Source organism: Schistocerca cancellata, chromosome 8, assembly GCF_023864275.1.
Source record: "Schistocerca cancellata isolate TAMUIC-IGC-003103 chromosome 8, iqSchCanc2.1, whole genome shotgun sequence".
NCBI classification, from domain to species: Eukaryota; Metazoa; Arthropoda; class Insecta; order Orthoptera; family Acrididae; genus Schistocerca; species Schistocerca cancellata.
In genome coordinates, this window is record NC_064633.1 from 121,743,905 (window position 1) to 121,767,733 (window position 23,829).

A 23,829-nucleotide genomic window follows, 5' to 3' on the forward strand; every position below is an offset into this window, starting at 1 on the left:
GTGCCTCAAGCCTATGACCTGAGCGTCGTCCTCTGTCGTACAGCCATTAACCCTGTTATGGTCGATAATATCCTGCCAGGTACACAATGTGATCAAAAGTATCTGGACACCCCAAAATCATAAGTTTTTCATATTAGGTGCATTGTGCTGCCGCCTATTGCCAGATACTCAGCGACCTCAGTAGTCATTAGACATCGTGAGAGAGCAGAATGGGGCACTATGCGGAAATCAGGGACTTCGAATGTGGTCAGGTGATTGGGTGTCACTTCTGTCATACGTCTGTACGCGAGATTTCTACACTTCTAAGCATCCCTAGGTTTCGATGTGATAGTAAAGTGGGAACTGGAAGGGACACGTACAGCACAAAGGCATACAGGACGACCCCGTCTGTTGACTGACAGAGACCGCCGACAGTTGAAGAGGGACGTAATGCGTAAAAGACAGACATCCATCCAGACCATCACGCAGGAATTCCAAGCTGCATCATGATCCAATGCAAGTACTATGTCAGGTGGGCATGAGGCGAGGAAACTTGGATTTCCTGGCCCAGCGGCTGCTCATAGGCCACACATCACGCTGGTAAATGCCAAACGACGCCTGGATTGGTCTGAGGAGCGCAAACATTGGACTATTGAACAGTGGGGAAACGTTGTGTGGAGTGACGAATCACGGTACACAATATGACGATCCGGTGGCAGGGTGTGGATATGGCGAATGCCTGGTGAACGTCATCTGCCAGCGTGTGTAGTGCCAACAATAAAATTCGGAGGCGGTGGTGTTATGGTGTGGTCGTGTTTTTCATGGAGGAGGCTTGCATCCTTTGTTTTGCGTGGCAATGTCACAGCATAGACCTACATTGACGTTTTAATCACCTCTTGCTTCCCACTGTTGAATAGCAATTCGGGGATGGCGACTGCATCTTTCAACACGATCGAGCACATGTTCATAACGCGCGGCCTGTGGCTGAGTGATTACACGATAATAACTTGCCTGTAACAGACTGTTCTGCACCGGGTCCTGACCTGAATCCTAGAGAACACTTTTGGGATGTTTTGGAATGCCGACGTCGTTCCTGGCCTCAACCACTGACATCGAAACCCATACCTCGGTGTAGCATTCAGTGAAGGATAGGTTGCCTTACCCCAAGAAAGTTTCTAGCATCTGATTGAACATACGCCTGCGAGAGTGGAAGCTGTCATCTAGGCTAAGGATGGCCCAACACCATATTGAATTCCAGCATTACCGATGGAGGGCGCCACGAACTTGTCATTTTCAGCCAGGTGTCCGGATACTTTTGACTACATAGTGTAGCTCTGGCTCAGTTTTCATCGATGACTTTTGCGATCTATTGCAGTTCCCCTCGGACTTGTCTCTTTGAGCAGCGTCGTCAATGATGTATCGATCGTCTTTACTCCTGGAGCATCGACAATGGCTGTATTAAATTTTCGCGGCGCAATGGGTTTCTTCCACAGTCTTTACATCTTAGGCCTTTTGGTCTTCCTTTCGAAGAAACTACGAAATTCCTGGGGCTCACGCTTGATAGCAAACTTTTTTGGTCCTCCCTATCGTCTTACCTGGTCGCTCGCTGTATCCGGCCCCTCAAGGTCCTACGTGTCCTAAACAGAACTTCATGCAGAAGAGATGAGACCACCCTCCTCCATTTGTGCTTATCCCTTGTCCGTTCTAAAGTTGACTATGGGTGGTTCATTTATTCGTCTGCACGTTCGTCAGCTTAATTTCACACTACCTGCCATGTTCCCAATGGATGTGAACCCTTCACCACCTTGGATTCGTGTGGCGGCCCTTGTTTATCTTGGACTTCATTCGATTCCTAAGGAAACTGCTCCGTATTCGATCTATTGCATTAGATTTGTCGACCTTCGCACGCTACTTATCTACAGAACCTACTTGTACATTGATGGTTCTAAGACTGATCACGATGTGAGGTGTGCCTTCGTCATTGGCATCGATCATTTACGGTATTTGTTTCTGGAACATTGCCCGATTTTTACAGTAGAGTTCTTCGCCATCTACCAGACCACCCACTACATCTAGCGACACAGGCTTTTTAATTGTCGTATGCTCCAGTTCTCTCAATGCCCTTCAGAACCTCTGTTTTCTGTACACTGTCAATTAGTGCAGCGGGTCCAGGAAGTCTTCCACTTACTCGCTGTTGAGGGTATCTGGTCACATCGGTCTGACGGGAAATAAGGCTGCTGACGTTGTTGCCAAGGCTGCAGTCCTCTTACCTCTGCATGCTATCTCTTCCATTCCTTCGGTTAATCACCGTGTTGCCATCTGTCGGCAGATCGCGTCACTTTGGCAACACCACTGGTCTTCTCTTCAAGGGAACAGGCTCTGGGGAATTAAACCTCTCCTACAGGTATAGCCGACCTCTTGGTACTCTCGTTACCTAGGTTGCTTATTGGGCACTGTCTTTTTACCATCGCCATTTGCTAAGTAGTGATCCACCACCACTTTGTACTCATTGTCATCAACTTTTGACGGTTCGCCATTTCATGACCGAATCTCCTTTTCGTAACCGTTTACGTTCCAGTGCATGTTCGCCGTCTGAGTTATCGGTTGCTTAAGCGAAAGACTAGCAGGTTTTCGACCACGTTTTACTTTTTATCCGTCGTAGTGATAAGGTGGAGGACATTTAATCTTTGGCTCAGGACCTCCACTGTCTGTACGGCGTGTTTTGTGGACTTTTCTCCAAAGGGAAGTCCTAGTTTCTGGCTATCTTTCCTTCCGTCGACTGGGCCTAACGTGTAGTCTCTTTTAACTTCTTTTACTTCTTAGTGTTCTAAGATTATGATATGGGCGCTTATGGCCTCAGTTGGTTCTGCGCCCTAAAACAAAACAACAACAAAAATCTGCTTCGGTCATACATTAAATTAAGTAACGCATCTTTATTCAAATAATTCTACAGTATAAAAAAAAGTACAGAAAATAAAAGTCCAAGTAGCTTCTTCTGTCTTTGTACAAGTGCATTGTCGCTGAACAGAATATTATAAATAAGCCAAAGCGATGAGAATAAACACTTCAGAAGAAGTATATGCTCCTCAAGTCATTACACCCAACAAACTTGCTTAATTTTTTCAGGTACTTTATGTGTGACGTCGAAACAGCTCATACGCAAGGGATAACAAGAAATCCGTTCCTCGCACCCCTCACGTACGTATTTAGTTGTATAATTGTCCAAGTACATTAATTAGTTGTCGCTGTACTTCCTCGCTTCTTCAGTTCTTCTGTCAGCAGCTTTTTAGAAATTTTTCCTGCAGCAGTCCTTGGCAGTCTGTCGATGAAGACCACTCCGCCTCGTAATTTCTTGTGATCAGAAACTTGACCTGCAATAAATAAGAAGACAATGAGATTAATAAATGAATATGCCAGTAGTTAAAAAATAAACGTCTTAAAATATGACAATGCGCAAGTAAGAAATTTCTGTTGTTATGGTTTAAAAAGATTCTTAAACTATCATCTACATTAATACTGCATATGTCTACTGTGAATCAGTATAAAATATGAGATGGGGTGTCTTTTATTGTGCCACATATTACTTTTTGTTCCCGTTCCACTCAACGGATGTGCGAGCTGTCATGAGTGGACTGCAACTTCTGCAAACTTTCCAAGCATGTTTCGAGTGATACACGTCCCCTTTCTTAAAGTTATCGACAATTAAGATTTTCTTGCTCTTCAGTTACACTTTCTAATGTCAGTCAAACAAGTCTACGAAGATTCGTGCCGGCGTTCCCCGAAAACGCTACATGCCTTCTGTTAGCATGTTATGTATACTTCACACTTGAGCAATAAGTGAGTGTTATAAATAATTCCTGTAATAGACCAACTATAGTGTCCCAGTACCCTGCCGGTAAATTTGAGTCATTTACTTCAGAACTCCAGAGTTTGTGTGATCGACTCACTATATATCTCGTTCATATTCACGAGAATTTGGCTCATTTTGAAGATAGGTTTTGCAGACGATATAAGATTCACAACGTGGCAGTAAGTGAACTAGTTAGTGATTTGAGGGCAACATATATAACAGTTCTTCCACAAAATCCAGTTACTTTCATCTGCCTAAACTGCTTGGAAAATTCTGTTGACCAGTTACAGTTCTATATCACAGTGGTCCTTTCTCTTTAAGTTGAATGTGTTACACACACGTAATACCATAGTCTTACTTCGATACGACGTCGAAGTACGTCGATTAATCGGTGTACACTGGCGCTCGATTAAAAATTACTTTTGAAAACAGTTCATGCAACTCACCTCTTAGTAAAGCTTTTATAGTGTCGTGCTTCGCTACAGAGGGAAGCATGCCAGTGGGTAATACTTTTAATTCGGACTGTGCAGTCTAACCATCCTGACGTTGGTTTTGCAAAATTTACCTTACGGTATCAGAGAAATGCATGGATGCGTCTTTAAAAAAAAAGCCTTTGCTGGCGTTGTTAATGACGTATAAATGATAAAATACTGGCCAGCCATGTATCATATTGATGTCTACATGATATTTTGTAAGAAACTGTTACCTTGTGCAATAACGTCCTAATTTACTTCAGTATACTGTATAGCTATATTTTGATTCCTTCGTCAAACTGGCGACGGTTTTCGTACCAAACGATGTTGTTTGGGGAGGATCGGTTTGAAACGTTACTGATGAGACGTTAAATTCTAGGCTGTATTTTATATTTCCAAAATCCTATCCTACTCTGGGCTCCTCTGCCCAGCTCCTGTCCCAATGTCAGCTTTAGTTGCAACGCCACACATTGAGCTCCTGAACCCAGCTTTACTCCTACTAAAATTTTCAAGTTGAAGTCAATATACCATCAGCTTCTGGACATGCAGGTTGGGTATAATTATTTCTTCTTGTAATATTGCGGTTAACGAACATCCACCTATTGTCAAGGAGCGATTGACTTCGAAGCCTAACTTCATGCATATTTAATCTAGACGGTGTCAAGAACATGTGGGCATCTATTTACCGTGAAATTCAAAGCAAATGCCTCACAGTTGACGTACACAGAAGGGCGCTAAAGGGACAATTTAAAAGTGGTGCATTTTGTAATAAAACCGTATTGATGGTCGTTTTTCATAGTATTTGGGGTCGATTTTTAGTTTCATCACCAACCGGTGGGACAGCGTGTGGCCAATATTAACTCGACGTCAGTTTATAATTGGCCGTAAATCCTCTCAATATGTTTCTTATTAAATTAAAGTTCGTCCAAAATGATGAAATATCTCCGTATAAATTTGGTATAAGTGGCTCCATACCACTTCATATAAACTGTCGCTGAAACGCAGTTTAAAGTTCGACTTAATAAAGTTTATTTTCATCCAAATGCTCATCAATACCAGTAAGTTAGCTTTGGGTGTCAACGTATTGAGAGCAGAACGTAATTCTCATAAACACGACTTAAAAGTAAAATTAAGCAAGTCTGTGTTATTCTAACGTTCAGTAAATCGTGTCCCCGAATGCAAAATAAAAGTTTTTTGACATTTACCGAAATTATTATAGGTTTTCCTTTCTGTGCACTTAATTTTGTCTAAGTTCAATAGAATTCCGACAAAGCTCCAGATGTTATTATAATTCCAGGTCCCCATACACAGAAATCGGCTGAGTTCCTAGGCTCACGAGAAGTAAACGGTCTTCAACACGGAGCTACTGGAAATATTAAGTTTGATTCGCGAATGACCCATAGTTTTAACCAGTTGCTAGCTAATGGTACCGTTCCATTGGCACACAAAGCGACGCAGGATTCACTTCAGCATGCAGCATGAACTAGCCTTTTTTGCTTACTCTCACGTCCTCTTCATAAACGCTCGGCTAACGCTCGTGCATCAACTGCTACATACACGTGTCTGACAGTTTGACAAAACATTCAAAACGCGTCGTTGTCAACTATACCTACACCCAGGATCTACAGCAAATTAAATCCCTTATTCAGTAGATAAACTGATTTCGCGTTGACCAGACCCTTTTAACGAACTACACTCCTGGAAATGGAAAAAAGAACACATTGACACCGGTGTGTCAGACCCACCATACTTGCTCCGGACACTGCGAGAGGGCTGTACAAGCAATGATCACACGCACGGCACAGCGGACACACCAGGAACCGCGGTGTTGGCCGTCGAATGGCGCTATCTGCGCAGCATTTGTGCACCGCCGCCGTCAGTGTCAGCCTGTTTGCCGTGGCATACGGAGCTCCATCACAGTCTTTAACACTGGTAGCATGCCGCGACAGCGCGGACGTGAACCGTATGTGCACTTGACGGACTTTGAGCGAGGGCGTATAGTGGGCATGCGGGAGGCCGGGTGGACGTACCGCCGAATTGCTCAACACGTGGGGCGTGAGGTCTCCACAGTACATCGATGTTGTCGCCAGTGGTCGGCGGAAGTTGCACGTGCCCGTCGACCTGGGACCGGACCGCAGCGACGCACGGATGCACGCCAAGACCGTAGGATCCTACGCAGTGCCGTAGGGGACCGCACCGCCACTTCCCAGCAAATTAGGGACACTGTTGCTCCTGGGGTATCGGCGAGCACCATTCGCAACCGTCTCCATGAAGCTGGGCTACGGTCCCGCACACCGTTAGGCCGTCTTCCGCTCACGCCCCAACATCGTGCAGCCCGCCTCCAGTGGTGTCGCGACAGGCGTGAATGGAGGGACGAATGGAGACGTGTCGTCTTCAGCGATGAGAGTCGCTTCTGCCTTGGTGCCAATGATGGTCGTATGCGTGTTTGGCGCCGTGCAAGTGAGCGCCACAATCAGGACTGCATACGACCGAGGCACACAGGGCCAACACCCGGCATCATGGTGTGGGGAGCGATCTCCTACACTGGCCGTACACCACTGGTGATCGTCGAGGGGACACTGAATAGTGCACGGTACATCCAAACCGACATCGAACCCATCGTTCTACCATTCCTAGACTGGCAAGGGAACTTGCTGTTCCAACAGGACAATGCACGTCCGCATGTATCCCGTGCCACCCAACGTGCTCTAGAAGGTGTAAGTCAACTACCCTGACCAGCAAGATCTCCGGATCTGTCCCCCATTGAGCATGTTTGGGACTGGATGAAGCGTCGTCTCACGCGGTCTGCACGTCCAGCACGAACGCTGGTCCAACTGAGGCGCCAGGTGGAAATGGCATGGCAAGCCGTTCCACAGGACTACATCCAGCATCTCTACGATCGTCTCCATGGGAGAATAGCAGCCTGCATTGCTGCGAAAGGTGGATATACACTGTACTAGTGCCGACATTGTGCATGCTCTGTTGCCTGTGTCTATGTGCCTGTGGTTCTGTCAGTGTGATCATGTGATGTATCTGACCCCAGGAATGTGTCAATAAAGTTTCCCCTTCCTGGGACAATGAATTCACGGTGTTCTTATTTCAATTTCCAGGAGTGTATGTGTCACATCTTCGCTATCACAGATATTTGTCTTCTGAGACTTAGTTTCTTTACCTTTTCACCCTGCCACTTGTTGTGATAATCATCCACCTGACACGTGACCAGTGTGATATCTAACGTTCCACAGCGTGGCTCTGTATTTATTAATAACTAGCGCAGTTACGTCTGTAGTACATTATTTGTTAATCTGCATAAATTTTGTTGATAGAAACTTCTTGGGCTATCAGACGGGTAATAACGTCATCCTGTGGAAACTTTTCTACTCTTTATTTTCTCGCTTCGCCTGAAGATAATGAACAGGAAGCCAGTCGAAAATTCAAATGTTCAGATGTGTGTGAAATCTTATGGGACTTAACTGCTGAGGTCATCAGTCCCTAAGCTTACACACTACTTAACCTAAATTATCCTAAGGACAAACACACTTACCCATGCCCGAGGGAGGACTCGAACCTCCGCCAGGACCAGCCGAAGCCAGTCGAAACGTCGCTTGAAGAGGTTCATGTTATTCAACTTAGAACCCGAAGAGACTTACTCCGTGAAACTTCACGAAAAATCACACATTCTCAATACGCTTATTCTATGTGCTACGTCAAAAGTTACATACAGTCTTTGCACATCACAATATATCATGGCATGGGGAGTTCTTCCCATATCAGAGAATAAATTGGCACAAATTTATTCTCAGTAGCACGTCACGGACTCACCTTCACAAGCAATAGTTTTCTGACAGACCACCACAGAATAAAGTAATAATAACCGAGCTGCATGCCCTAAAGGACGGAATATGTAACAGATGAATATGTGATTTCTGTATCACGAAGAATGCAGCCGACAAATTTGCAGCGTATGGCAGAGCAGTAAGGGGCTCCATTACTTTGCACTACGGAGGCCAGCGTACTCACTGTCGACAAAGTGTGCCACTTGGTCCTCAGAGGCGGGCTCGCCTGGCTTCAGCACGACGTAGGCCCTGGGAAGCTCTGCAGCCAGAGGGTCCGGCACCCCCACCACCGCCGCCTCCAGCACGGCCGGGTGTCGGCACAGGAGCGCCTCCAGCTGCGCGGATGGCACCTGCAAGGTAACCACCAAGAAGGAAATGTACTCTCTCTCTCCCGTGATGGCGAGTCACCTGGTATCTACAGAGAGTAGGGTTACAGCGTATTTCACACAATGACAAATGTGTATTTCCATTGACTGAATGTTCTGTTAGATCTTGGTAGAGTATTTTATTTATAATGAATGAAAACACACTCGACCCTTGTGTAATAGTCTACAATTTTATTCAGAATGAGATTTTCACTCTGCAGCGGAGTGTGCGCTGATATGAAACTTCCTGGCAGATTAAAACAGTGTGCCGGACCGAGACTCCAACTCGGGACCTCTGCCTTTCGCGGGCAAGTGCTCTACCATCTGAGCTACACAAGCACGAAAGCCGGCGAAAAGCAAAGGTCCAGAGTTCGAGTCTCGGTCCGGCACACTGTTTTAATCTGCCAGGAAGTTTCATATCAGCGCACATTTCGCTGCAGAGTGAAAATCTCATTCTGGAAACATCCCCAAGGCTGTGGCTAAGCCATGTCTCCGCAATATCCTTTCTTTCAGGAGTGCTAGTTCTGCAAGGTTCGCAGGAGAGCTTCTGTAAAGTTTGGAAGGTAGGAGACGAGGTACTGGCAGAAATAAAGCGGTGAGGAGGGGGCGTGAGTCGTGCTTGGGTAGCTCAGTTTGTGGAGCACTTGTCCGCGAAAGGCAAAGGTCCCGAGTTCCAGTCTCGGTCCCGCACACAGTTTTAATGTGCCAGGAAGTTATAGTATTATTATTTTAATTTAAAAACCGAGTTTCAACAGCTACATCATTGTGAGATGGAAAGATAAATGTATGTGGCCTTGAATTATCTTGTAGGACCAAAGGTTTTAAACTAGTGCATCTTCAATGTTTGTTTAGGGTTTCAGTGAGAGGAATTGTTTAAGTGAAAATCCAGTGTAAAACTGTTGAACTTAGGTAAAATGTATGGAACATTAAATAACTACATGTACAACAAATTACAGTAATTGTTCTGAGAAGAAAACAAGTTTAGCGAGTGGTAAAATGCCCACAGGAGGTCGAACGTAGCTGTGCACTGAAGCTGGTGAATTCATTGCCCATCGAGGAGAGCCAATTATATGAATGCGTGGTGTCTATTCTTTTGGACATGTCCGAAAGAAGCTTGACACCACACATTCATATAATGAAAAAGTTTTTGACAAGGCAATTGCAACTATACTAACTGAAATAAAATAAAAAAAGTGGGGCATGTAGATAGGAGGGGTAATTTCCTTGAATTTTTCTTACTGGGAGGCTACCATCATCCTTCTAAGAGAGATGTACGTTCGTTCCACTTGACCAAGAGAATAGCATGCCACTTGTACAATTACAGTACGATCTGGATTCAATTGGAGGCTACAAGTTGGTACCAAATCAGATCCTGGGCGTCGTACCTATTATTTAATTATGTCATGTTTTCTGGTGATGATTCTTCATGCTGTTCCTTCCTTCCTTTTACACCGTCTCTTCATTTAGTAATTTATTAGTCGGCTTCAAAATGGCTCTGAGCACTATGGGACTTAACTGCTGAAGTCATCAGTCCCCTAGAACTTAGAACTGCTTAAACCTAACTAACCTAAGGACTATCCGTGCCTGAGGTAGGATTCGAACCTGCGACTGTAGAGGTCGCGCGGTTCCAGACTGTAGCGCCTAGAACCACTCGGCCGCTTTGACCGGCACGGTAACATCGTTCGTGCTTGGTACGGCGAGCCTCATCTTAGTTGACATTGTGATAGATTGTTGCATAATTTGTAATGAGTCTTTATGCCCTTGATGGTATACAAGTTAATTAAATCTTCTTTTTTCTATGCTAACTTCTTCGCTAATCATTTCTCCCCCTGTGTAGTTACCACTCCACTCTGTGGTTCACGTCTCCTTACTGTTGTGTGCCGGCCAGGGTGGCCGAGCGGTTCTTGGTGCTACATTCTGGAACCCCGCGACCGCTACGATCGCAGGTTTGAATCCTGCCTCGGGCATGGATGTGTGTGATGTCCTTAGGTTAGTTAGGTTTAAGTAGTTCTAAGTTCTAGGGGGCTGATGAACTCAGCAGTTTAGTCCCATAGTGCTCAGAGCCATTTGAACCATTTTGAACTGTTGTGTAAAATGTCGTACAGAACACAAGAACTCTTCGACAGGGTAACAAACATTGGTGACCCATTGCACAATGGAAGAGAGAAAGCAGTTAGTGTAGTATTGGACATTAAAAAAAGAAAAAATCCAGCATTCGATAAAAAAAATTTCAAGCGACAAAGAATTCTGCTGACCTCAGGTCACTCCAGAAGTAATTTGGAGACGTACAACAAAGGAACAGTGGAGACACGATTGTGCAAGAAATCATTTTGGTGTTAGCCTGGAATACATAACGAATATGGGGAAATATCTAAACGACTCTGGCCAAACAAGGATTTGAAGCTCAACTAACCAGTCTGAAGTTTATTTTCGCTCTGAGTATCGTGTCATTTGATCATCGGCCTTGTATTATCCGCTGAAATACGGCGCCTCAGCCATGTGTCCGCTAATCATGTCAACATAAAACTAGCTTTCAAGCGTATCAAAGTTAAAACATCAGATTATTCACGCATGAAACTGCTAGGTTTACCAGACTGCGTCGAGCCGTTACTCCCTCTTAGAGCTGCAGCTCAGCCCTCAGTCCTACCCGCATTTTCATTCAGTAATGTCATATGGTATAATGTTCTGTAGTAAGCCATCTTTGAGAAAGCAGGTCTTCATTGTCCAAAAACGTGCTGTAAGAATAATATGTGGTGCTCATCCGCGATCATCTTGTAGACATCTGTTTAAGTAGTTGGGCATTCTGACTACTGCTTACCATAATATTTATTGCCTCATGAAGTTTGTTGTAAATAAACCACTACAGTCCAAAAGGAACCATGAGGTACATAATCAAAATACTAGAAGAAAAAATGACATTCATTACTCAACATTAAGGTTGTCTTTAGCAAAGAAATGGGTGCACAACGCTGCAACAAAAATTTTTGACCACTTATCCAGTGATATAAAATGTCTAGCGGACAGCAAGGTAGAAATTTAAAATCAATTGAGAAAGTTTCTCCCTGACAAATCCTTCTATTCCGTAGAGGAATTTCTATGCTTGTAATGTGTAAAAGGTGGTGGGTAGGAACTGCTAACTCAATCCTGTTCTTATTTCGGAAAAAAGAATTATATGGTGATGTTTAGAGTACAAATACATATACAAATCAATTTTCAATATGAATGTAAAATGACTCGTTCCACATCACGATTTATCATCCAAAATGATACATGGAACGTGAAAGTAAATAACTACACTACTGGCCATAAAAATTGCTACACCAAGAAGAAATGCAGATGGTGAACGGGTATTCATTGCACAAATATATTATACTAGAACTGACATGTGATTACATTTTCACGCAATTTGGGTGCATAGACCCTGAGAAATCAGTGCCCACAACAACCACCTCTGGCCGTAATAACGGCCTTGATACGCCTGGGCATTGAGTCAAACAGAGCTTGGATGGCGTGTACAGGTACAGCTGCCCATGCAGCTTCAACACGATACCACAGTTCATCAAGAGTAGTGACTGGCGTATTATGACGAGCCAGTTGCTCGGTAAGCATTGACCAACCGTTTTCATTTGGTGAGAGATGTGGAGAATGTGCTGGCCAGGGCAGCAGTCGAACATTTTCTGTATCCAGAAAGGCCCGTACAAGACCTGCATCATGCGGTCGTGCATTATCCTGCTGAAACGTAGGGTTTCGCAGGGATCGAGTCAAGGGTAAGGCCACGGGTCGTAACACATCTGAAATGTAACGTCCACTGTTCAATGTGCCGTCAATGCGAACAAGAGGTGACCCAGACGTTAACCAATGGCACCCCATATCATCAAGCCGGGTGATACGCCAGTATGGTGATGACGATTACACGCTTCCAATGTGCGTTCACCGCGATGTCGCCAAACACGGATGCGACGAGCATGATGCTGTAAACAGAACCTGGATTCATCCGAAAAAATGGCGTTTTGCCATTCGTGCACCCAGGTTCGTTGATGAGTACACCATCGCAGGCGCTCCTGTCTGTGATGCAGCGTCAAGGGTAACCGCAGCTATGGTCTCCGAGCTGATAGTCCATGCTGCTGCAAACGTCGTCGAACTGTTCGTGCAGATGGTTGTTGTCTTGCAAACGTCCCCATTTGTTGACTCAGGGATTGTGACGCGGCTGCACGATCCGTTACAGCCATGCGGATAAGATGCCTGTCATCTCGACTGCTAGTGATACGAGGCCGTTGGGATCCAGCACGGCGTTCCGTATTTCCCTCCTGAACGCACCGATTCCATATTCTGCCAACAGTCATTGGATCTCGACCAACGCGAGAAGCAATGTCGCGATACGATAAACCGCAGTCGCCATGGGCTACAATCCGACATTTATCAAAGTCGGAAACGTGGTGGTACACATCTGTCCTTCTTACACGAGGCATCACAACAACGTTTCACCAGGCAACGCCGGTCAACTGTTTGTAACGTCTCTTAGAAAAACACATATTACATGTGGTTAAAAAAAAGGAGAAAAGAATAATTGAACTGGATGATTGTAATTGCGTGGAAACGATCGTGTGAACTTCATGTAATAAAGAGAAAGCATTATGTGTCATGTTTTGTTCTTGTATAGAATTATGTACGGACTTTTTCTTAGTAATATCTGTGTCGGCGAGTACTGAAACCGCCACAGACGATAATTATTAAATATCAAACAAAGATGAGAATATGTGACTACTATAAATAGTAAAAACCGAACATTAATTTCTCTGTCGTCTTCTTGTAGTTACGTGAGCAGGAAGAGCCTGTGACGTTATATTGTACGCTTGCGTAGCATTCTTTTGTCAAGATTGTGAGAAGGACGCCATTAGACATAGATTTGGAAAGGTGTGTAATAACTTAATTTGTTTCAATGTTTTGAATAGAGTCACTTAGTGAAAACTTGTATTATTATTTGTAATAAGCTTGCCTGGTAGTTTATCCCATCCCTTTAAGACATTTCCAGTTATTTAAATATTATTCGTGGTGCAGAGCTGCGCTATGAACGAACGCGGCGCATTCAAACTGCATTAAATGAAATCAATCATACCGCAAAGAAGCAGGCAGGTAATAGTGAACTAAAGTTATTTCTTTCAGCTTCCGGAATTGCAGAGCAGAGCAGCAGACTTTATGATGTGTTTAACAGGTTGACGCGGGCTGCTGATAATATATTATTAACAGTGCAAAAAGATAATTTACCTTCGTAACATAAAAGAAATCTTGCTGTGCGTAGTTCTGGTCTGGCAAACCTTATAGTAAAAACATCTTTTTCTATGATAATAGTCTCATGTTCTCGTGTTAGTCGTGCTACTTATGGGTGTCTTACTGTTAACAAAAATCCAATGCAAAATTTTGATGTTGAACAATCATTGCATACTGTAACATCAGTATTGAGAACGAAATAATTTTCATTAACCTTTCCAATAACTGTAAAGTAATGAAGACATGTTGAACTTTATGGCGAGTTACAGTAACGAAAAATATTCCTTTAGTAGAAAGCCAGGTCCAGAATAATAAGAACATAATATATTTTGTTTTGTTTAAAATTAATGATCCAAAGAAAGTCACAGCACAGCATCACTAAAAAGTATTTCGGGGCTCTTTTCGTAGCAACATATTTTATCTCATATATTAGATGTTACGCGAGTAATAACAAAGCAAAGTAAATAGAGAGCCAGCGAAATGTTGTTGGTGAATGAGAAATCAGTTGAAAACTTTCCTCATGCCAGCACGTTGTAGGTGTCGCCACCGGCGCCAACTTTGTGTGAATGCTCTGAAAAGTTAATCATTTGCATATGACAGCATCTTCTTCCTGTCGGTTAAATTTCGCGTCTGTAGCACGTCATCTTCGTGATGTAGCAGTTTTAATGGCCAGTAGTTTAACTACGTAATTGTCCTCCGCACGTGAAGATGCATTAGTACGTGTGTGAGTGGACTTTAAGCCGCGAGCTATAAAGTGATACGCACTTCAGACCTAGATGTCGTGCACCCATCTAACTTGACTTAATAGTGACGCAGTTCTCTTGCAAGTAATATCACATCCGAGAGAGATACGAGATCGTAACGACGTGCGTTATTTCCGCTATGCTTACGAGAGACGGTACTTACATGATGTCCTTTGTACTTTATGAAGTCTTTGATGCGGTCGGTTATGAAGAAGAAGCCGTCGTCGTCGTAGTAGCCGACATCTCCGGTGTGGAACCAGCCATCCGCGTCGAAGGCGGCAGCGGTGGCGGCGGGGTCGTCGTAGTAGCCGCGGGTCACCGTCGGACCGCGGAAGCACAGCTCGCCCTCCTGCCTGGGGCCCAGAGCCTCCCCCGTGTGGGTGTCCACCACCTGCACACAGCACACACCGTTACTATATCTAGCTGGGACACCACATCAAACTCGCTTTATCGTACACTCCTGGAAATTGAAATAAGAACACCGTGAATTCATTGTCCCAGGAAGGGGAAACTTTATTGACACATTCCTGGGGTCAGATACATCACATGATCACACTGTCAGAACCACAGGCACATAGACACAGGCAACAGAGCATGCACAATGTCGGCACTAGTACAGTGTATATCCACCTTTCGCAGCAATGCAGGCTGCTATTCTCCCATGGAGACGATCGTAGAGATGCTGGATGTAGTCCTGTGGAACGGCTTGCCATGCCATTTCCACCTGGCGCCTCAGTTGGACCAGCGTTCGTGCTGGACGTGCAGACCGCGTGAGACGACGCTTCATCCAGTCCCAAACATGCTCAATGGGGGACAGATCCGGAGATCTTGCTGGCCAGGGTAGTTGACTTACACCTTCTAGAGCACGTTGGGTGGCACGGGATTGTGGCGCTCACTTGCACGGCGCCAAACACGCATACGACCATCATTGGCACCAAGGCAGAAGCGACTCTCATCGCTGAAGACGACACGTCTCCATTCGTCCCTCGATTCACGCCTGTCGCGACACCACTGGAGGCGGGCTGCACGATGTTGGGGCGTGAGCGGAAGACGGCCTAAAGGTGTGCGGGACCGTAGCCCAGCTTCATGCAGACGGTTGTGAATGGTCCTCGCCGATACCCCAGGAGCAACAGTGTCCCTAATTTACTGGGAAGTGGCGGTGCGGTCCCCTACGGCACTGCGTAGGATCCTACGGTCTTGGCGTGCATCCGTGCGTCGCTGCGGTCCGGTCCCAGGTCGACGGGCACGTGCACCTTCCGCCGACCACTGGCGACAACATCGATGTACTGTGGAGACCTCACGCCCCACGTGTTGAGCAATTCGGCGGTACGTCCACCCGGCCTCCCGCATGCCCACTATACGCCCTCGCTCAAAGTCCGTCAACTGCACATACGGTTCACGTCCACGCTGTGCGGCGGTGCACAAATGCTGCGCAGCTAGCGCCATTCGACGGCCAACACCGCGGTTCCTGGTGTGTCCGCTGTGCCGTGCGTGTGATCATTGCTTGTACAGCCCTCTCGCAGTGTCCGGAGCAAGTATGTTGGGTCTGACACACCGGTGTCAATGTGTTCTTTTTTCCATTTCCAGGAGTGTATTATTATGAATTGGCGCACAGTTTAAGACTGCATGCACTATTTCCGTGTGGAGAAGACTTTCCTATGAGCAAATGGTCACCACGTAGGAGACGTAGGAAGCGTGCCACCTGGCAGGATGGAATAGTTCTGTGAAGAATGAAACCGTCATGTCTGTAGATTTACAGGGTGAAAAGTATTTAAACCGACAAACTCTGGGAGGTTCTAGGGAACATCAAAACAAATATTTTTCCCTAATGTCATTTTTTCCTATGGGGTGTATTTAAACCGGTAGAGGAAGATTTCTCTGGTGGCAAATTAATTAAACCAACAAACACTTTTCCATTTTTTTATGACCAAGAGACAACACATTAACACAAATTAATTTCAGTTACAGTAGATTTTCAAAAATGCCTCTTTTGACAAATAAACAAAGGTTACACCGTCGGATGATGTTCTGTCTGACACGGGCAAAAACCCCAGGAGTATCCTGAATTGTTCCTGCTAGTGCTACTATCCGCGCAACCAGATACTCTTCTGATGCAACAGGAGTTGTGTAAACAAGTTTGCGCATCTCTCCCCACACAAAGAGGGTACATATCTGGGGATCTAGCAGGCCATGGTACCGGACCACCTCTGCCAATCCACATTTCTGAGAACCGTCGGTCCAGGAATCGACGCACACGACGACTGAAATGTGCCGGCGCCCCGTCATACTGGAACAACATGCGCTGTCTTGTATGGAGCGAGACGTCTTCCAGCAATGCTGGAAATGCTCTGGCGAGAAAATTGTAATGGTGCCTGCCATTTAATGGCCTAGGCAGCAGATACGGCCCAATTAAACAGTCCCCAACAACGCCGACCCAAACATTAACGAGGAACCGCACGTGATGATTGGTTCAAATGGCTCTGAGCACTACGCGACTTAACTTCTGAGGTCATCAGTCGCCTAGAACTTAGAACTAATTAAACCTAACTAACCTAAGGACATCACACACATCCATGCCCGAGGCAGGATTCGAACCTGCGACCGTAGCGGTCACGCGGTTCCAGACTGAAGCGCCTTTAACCGCACGGCCATACCGGCCGGCACACTTGATGAGCCCTAGTAACTCTAGCATGTGGGTTATCCTCACTACAAACATGCGAACTGTGCATGTTGTAGACTCCATCACACCCGAACGTTGCTTCATCGGTCAACAACACAGAGGATGGAAATGTAGGATGCATTTCACACTGTTCCAGGTACCACTGCAAAAACTGTGTTCTGGGTGGATAATCAACTGGTTCCAGGTTGTGGACACGCTGTTAGTGAAATGTACGTAACAATTGCTCTCGAAGGACTCTTCTTACATTCGTCTGATTCGTCCCCGTGTTACGTGCAATTGCACGAGTGCTGATTGAAGGATCCCGCTCCACATGCTGCAAGACAGCTTCCTCAAATTGCAGCGTTCTTGCCGTGTGACGGCGTCCCTGTCCAGGTAATCTACTAAATGACCCGGTCTCACGCAGACGTTGGTACACAGCAGCAAAGGTCGTATGATGCGGGATAGGGCGATTAGGATATTGTTGTTGATAAACCTGCTGTGCAACTCGTCCGTTGTGGTGCGCTACGTAGTACGCACCAATCATATCAGTGTACTCACTCCAGGTGTATCACTCCATTAGTAAACAGAGACAATGCACTACTACACTGGTGGACAGCAGTTGCCTACAACTGGAGAGCGTAACACGCCCTCTAAGAAATGAAGATCGTAATACTACCTCTAACAACTGATGAGCGTAATACGGCCTCCACCGGTTTAAATAATCCTCATAGGAAAAAGTGACATTCGGGAAAAATATTTGTTTTGATGTCCCCGACAACCTCCCAGAGTTTGTCTGTTTAAATACTTTTCACCCTGTATGTACGTCTGAGTGGCAGACCCGCACAGGCTTCGCATCGCTTAATACTTCAATGTGTGTGAGCACCACCAGGTCATTAGTAGCAGGAACTGATGGTATGTCAGGGAAGCAATGACTTTTTTTTAAATTTATTAATGGATTTTGGGCAGCACCCACACAGTCTTTCTCAGAACCAAAATTATTCGTTACATCCGTTTAAATTGAACATAAGTGAATGATCTAAGATTAACATAATTACTATATTTTTTAATAACAGGATTCAACCAATATAGACCGTTTAGAACCTAAGACAAAGGTACAATTTTTTTTTTTCTTTTTGTCTTCCCACAACTACTTCACGCGGTGGCGGATGGCCTGTCTCTGTTCATTTGACATCACCCTCCTAGATTGTGACAGGACTCTCCTAGGGTGTTGGACAGGAAATTTTACAGTGTTAATCAGGAGCCTAAGATTTCTCAGGTCCTTTCTTGTTTCTTCCAGCCATCCCGTGGTGTTTTTTAATTTAAATTAAATTAAAATTTTCCTTAATTAACCTGTTGTCATTCAATCTGTAAATACGACTGTAAAACTCGAATCTCCTTTTCATTATTGTGTCTCTGATTTTTTATATGTTTCTCTATTACTATATCATATTACATAAAAAATTTCAAAAAAACTTTTTTCTATGTTCTTATACATTGATATGACAGAAGTCATGGGATACCTCATAATTTCGTGTCGGGCCTCCTTTAGGCAGCAATTCGACGAGGCGTGAACTCAGCAACTCGTTGGAAGCTTCGTGAAGAAATATTGCGTCATGCTGCCTCTATAACCGTCCATAACTGCGAAAGTGTTGTCGCTGCAGTACTTTGTGCACGAACTGACCTCTCGATTATGTCTTATAAGTGTTCAACGGGATTCATGTTAAACGTTCTGGTTGGCCAAATCACTCGGTCGAACTGTCCAGAATTTAGAATGAGATTTTCACTATGCAGCGGAGTCTGCGCTGATATGCTGATATGAAACTTCCTGGCAGATTAAAATTAATTGCCGGATTGAGACTCGAACTGGGGACCTTATCCTTTCGCGGGAAAGTGCTCTATCATCTTTTTTTTTAATCCCTGAGCGGAGAAAAATCTCCGAACCAGCCGAGAATCGAAACCCGGCCCGTAGGACGGCAATCCGTCACGCTGACCACTTTTTTCATTTTTTTCTACTTTTTATGATTACCACTTTTTTATAAAAATAAAAACGCGGTTGTAAACCAAAAAATCAACGTAAAGGCAGCCCTCTTTTTTTTAACATGAATAAAGTAAATGACAATCCTAGTCACGGGCGGGAGTGAAAATGAAGTTATCATGTGCATCACAATCCCTGCAGCACACGGTGTCGCATCGTAAATCTGGCAGAAAGCCATATAATCTTGACCATTTCTGCCTTTGTGGGAGGTATTTATTTCTCCTGCGTCGACCATTCGAAGGACCATTATCTGAGGCGGTTTTGGTGTTTACCATCGTTGTGTGTGTGTGTGTGTATTTTTTTGTTTCTTTTTTTTTGTTTTTTTGTTCACGTTAACATAATCCAATCATAACTGGCGCCAACAGGTAGGGGCCAGTTTTCTTCTCAGTGTGCTATATGCCAATCTAACTGAACCGCGGATCTCTAGTCGTTCTGCTGCAGGAGTCTCCTCAGTACTGCGACGCCCCTGCTGTCGGGCGAATTGTGAAAACACTTCCTAAAAAATTGGAAAAGTAAGTCCTGTATTTCGTATGACTCCGTATGAGCTCGTGTTGTTCTTGTAAATACATCCAATAATCCATCACGCACCTAATATCGTACGAATACAAATATTTCGTCGCATGTCCGGCGATCCAATTGACCGCATACGTCTTTTGTTTAGGAAAAAAGGTCTTGTCCGGTAGAAAAAGTACATCCGATGTGATTTCTGTGTAGTTAGTGCGCCGAAGGAAGGCCAGTATTCGACGCGTCAGCATCCAGACGTCCCTCGCTGCGCCACACACTAAACCATGTTCTTCCGTTGCTAACAGTCCACACTTTGTGCAAAGAGGAGAATCGACCATATGAATTGTATGTAATCGACTCCTGGTCACAAGTTTACGGTTTATAAGAATATACCACATAGATCTCGCTGCTGTTGACAGTAATGGAGTATGCACTGCACACCAAATGTGGTTCCACGTTCTCGACGGGTATTTGAATTCCATTATGTTGCGGCCATGGTGATCCATCAAGCATCTATAGATCTCCCGAATCGTGGGTATTCTCGTCGAAGGTACTTTCAGACGAACATAACTGTAATCAACGAGAAATGAGGCAATGTGTGCAAGAGAAGGCGAAATATTGCCCACCGCAATAGGGGGTTCGTACGAAGGCGGAACAAGTACTTCTATCAGAGTTGACGTTATGGTATGCTTCCTTTGTTGCCAATTTCGCATCATCGCTCGCACGTAAAGCGCCAGAGCTTTGTTTCGCACGTTTGTGAGGTTGAGGTCACCGTTCCGGAACTGTAGCGTTAACGTATCATATTTGATCTTAAATAACATCCCAGTATTAACATAGTAACCAAAGTCAGCCATGAGGCGGTCTGCAATACCCTTCGGTATTGGTAGGATCTGCGCTAAATGGGGCAATCGTGACGCTATGTGAACGTTAGTGTATGCCACACGCTGGATCATGTCAAAGGCTCTCAGTGAGTTGTTGCGTATCGCCAGACGAACATTCTGCAGAAGCCGCCGCTGACCGCCGCAGTGAACGGGTAAATGTGATCCCCAGACATCTCAGCGGTTCCACCGTCTGAAACGGTCCCGGTACGTCTTCCAGACCCCGTCCAATGCGCATAATTTTGGATTTCGTCGTGTTAACGACACTGCCTGCTGCCGTCCCGTAAGAGTCTTCAACAGCCTAACGCACTTCATGTCCTGATCTGACAAGAAGGATCAGGTCGTCCGCATATGCGCGACAAACGAAAGAGTTCTCATTAAGCGCTATCCCAGTAAGTGAGCGCCTCATAACACACATCAGCGGCTCAAGCGCTATAGCAAACAGCATCATGGAGAGTGGGCACCCTTGTCGGACTGAGCTGTGAATAGGAATCGAGCCCGCTTCCCGACCGTTTACAATCACCTTCGATGTAGCCCCTCGTATTAGCCTCATAACGATGGAGATGAAAACAGGTGGAATCTCCATTCGGCTCATGACTGACGCCAAGAAGTCATGGTTTATCCTGTCGAACGCACGATCGAAGTCCACAGATATCATCGCTGCTCGCATTTTACACGTTTCCGCAAGGGCGATAACGTCACGGTATTCACTTAACGCCGAGGAGATGTTGCTTCGCACCCCTAGGCAAGCCTGATCAGGGGATGTTGTCCTGGATATCGCCAGCTTGAGACGAGACGCTAGTAGTCGTGCAAAAATTTTATAGTCGGCGTTCAGCATAGGCCGATATTGATTAACACTGCGACTCCCCGCCATCTTCGGGATGGGAAGAAGAAAGCCCGTCACAAAATCCGACGGTAGGGGCATGTCCGGACGCATCACCTCATTGTACATCGACACCAGCTGTGGCATCATCATGTCCACGAATTCTCGATAAAACTCCAGCGTAATCCCATCTGGCCCTGGTGATTTATGGACCGCTCCTTTTGTGAATGCCACCTTTATATCGTCTTCTGTGAGTGGCTCCATAAGCGCTGCCTTATCCGTCTCTGTCAGTGTCGTTTGCTGATGTTGCAGCATCTTTTCCCCCACCCGACGGTCCGTCGGTGTACCGGCATAGAGGTGGCGAAAATGCTATAAAAATTCATTTGCAATGTCCTGTTGTGTTTTCAGTTGACGGCCATCTAAACCGTGAAGCACTGTTAGCAATGCCCGGCGGTAACGTTTATATTCCCGCGACACATGGTGCATCGAGGTGCGTTCCCCAGTGATGGTGTCGAGACATCTTGCCCGTATTGGGATGCCACCCAGTCGTCGTCGCGTGATCGATAGGATTTGTGCCTTGACACGATGAACTTCCGCATGATGTTCTGCAGACGGCACCTGGAAGGACAGCTCACGAAGCATGGTGTAATAATAATCAAGAGTATCTCTTTGCCATCTCGTCTTATCCCGACTATACTGTATTAGAGCTCTTCTTATTGCCGGCTTAGTACATTCGAGCCACCATTGAAGCACGGAGGTATATGTTGGTAGACGGCGTTGACATGTGGCCCATACCTCCTCGACTCTCTAACGACAGTCTGGGTCCGCCATAAGTGACGAATTGAGCTTCCATGTCCCGAGTCTTCTCCACACACTATACCTAGGGAGTGATATGGTACAAATGTAAGCCAGATGATCAGTAAATGCTGCAGGCCATCGTTCCGCGTCGACCACCTTATCCTGTAGGCCAACCAAAACATATATTCGATCGAGTCTGCTCGCCGAGTGACTGGTAAAAAAAGTATATCCCTCACGGTTCCTATGAATCATATCCCAGGTGTCGCTTAACTCCAGATCCCGGCATAGCACATGCAATTCACGACAGGTATTGTAATGTGGAGTCTGGTCTTTTTGGGCTAAAACACAATTGAAGTCACCACCTATAATGAAATGATCGAATCTGCCGGTAAATAAGGGCACAATCTCTTCCAAATAATATCTCGCACACGGCCGTCCCTTGTGTGTGCCGGAAGGGGCATAAACATTGAGAATGCGAATTCCATTAACAGTTATCGCCAGTCCTCGTGCCGAAGGTAGATAAGCCAGTTCGCGAACCGGAATCCCGTCCCGGACCAACATCGCCGTTCCACTGTCGTTGTTCGAGTGCGGCGAGGTGTAGGAGATGTATCCATGGACTTCCTGGAACTCAGGAATGTATATTTCCTGCACCATCAGTATATCCACATCCGACGCGTATATCATGTCCCTAAACAACTGCTGTTTCACGGGCGATCTAATGGTATTTACATTCACTGTCCCTATTCTGTATGTCTGGGGTCGAGTAGCTGTCATCTCCACATGAGGTTAAAATGACAAAGTTTCACCGTGTCGATAGTCCCTTTGCACATCCGCAGAGGGTCGCCCGAGTAACGTGTCCCTGCGGCGTTAGGTTTCTAGAGATGACCATCTGAGCTACCCAAGCACGTCTCACGCCCCCTCCTCACAGCTTTACTTTTTCCAGTATCTCGTCTCTTACCTTCAAAACTTTACAGAAGCGATCCTGCGAACCTTGCAGAACTAGCACATCTGAAAGAAAGGATACTGCGGAGACATGGCTTAGCCACAGCCTGGGGGATGTTTCCAGAATGAGATTTTCATTCTGCAGCGGAGTGTGCTCTGATATGAAACTTCCTGGCAGATTAAAACTGTGTGCCGGACCGGGACTCTAACTCTCGGCCTTTGCCTTTCGCGGGCTTTCGCGCTTGGGTAGCTCAGATGGTAGAGCACTTGCCCGCTAAATGCAAAGGTCCCGAGTTAGAGTCTCGGTCCGGCACACAGTTTTAATCTGCCAGGAAGTTTCGTATCCAGAATTTCTACAGACCAATCGGAAACAACTGTGGCCCGGTGTCATGGAGCATTGTCAGCCATTAAAATTCAATTGTTGTTTGGGAACGTTAAGTCCATGAAAGGCCGCAAATAGTCTCGAACCAGCCGAACATAACCATTTACAGTCAATGATCCGTGTAAACACAGCTCAAACCATTATTCAGCAACCTCCTGCTTGCAGAGAGCCTCGTTGACAGCTTGGGTCCTTGGCTTCGTGGGATATGAGCCACACTCAAACCCTATCATCAACTCTTACCAACTAAAATTGGAACTCATCTCAGTAGGCCACGGTTTTCAGTCGTCTAGCGTC

General features: G+C 45.6%; 1 protein-coding gene across 1 annotated transcript in view; it reads right to left on the reverse strand.

The window, feature by feature from the left end:
* Window positions 1-3,001: 3,001 nt before the first annotated feature.
* The window catches only part of LOC126095413 (uncharacterized), a 76,446-nt gene continuing 55,618 nt past the window's right edge, over window positions 3,002-23,829 (reverse strand). Inside the window, exons 6-8 of the mRNA XM_049910211.1 lie at window positions 14,678-14,905; window positions 8,323-8,488; window positions 3,002-3,350 (exon numbers count right to left, since the gene is read on the reverse strand). Of these exons, the coding sequence (XP_049766168.1) occupies window positions 3,211-3,350; window positions 8,323-8,488; window positions 14,678-14,905 (534 nt within the window). The 3' untranslated portion in view covers window positions 3,002-3,210. The remainder of the gene's footprint in view (window positions 3,351-8,322; window positions 8,489-14,677; window positions 14,906-23,829) is intronic.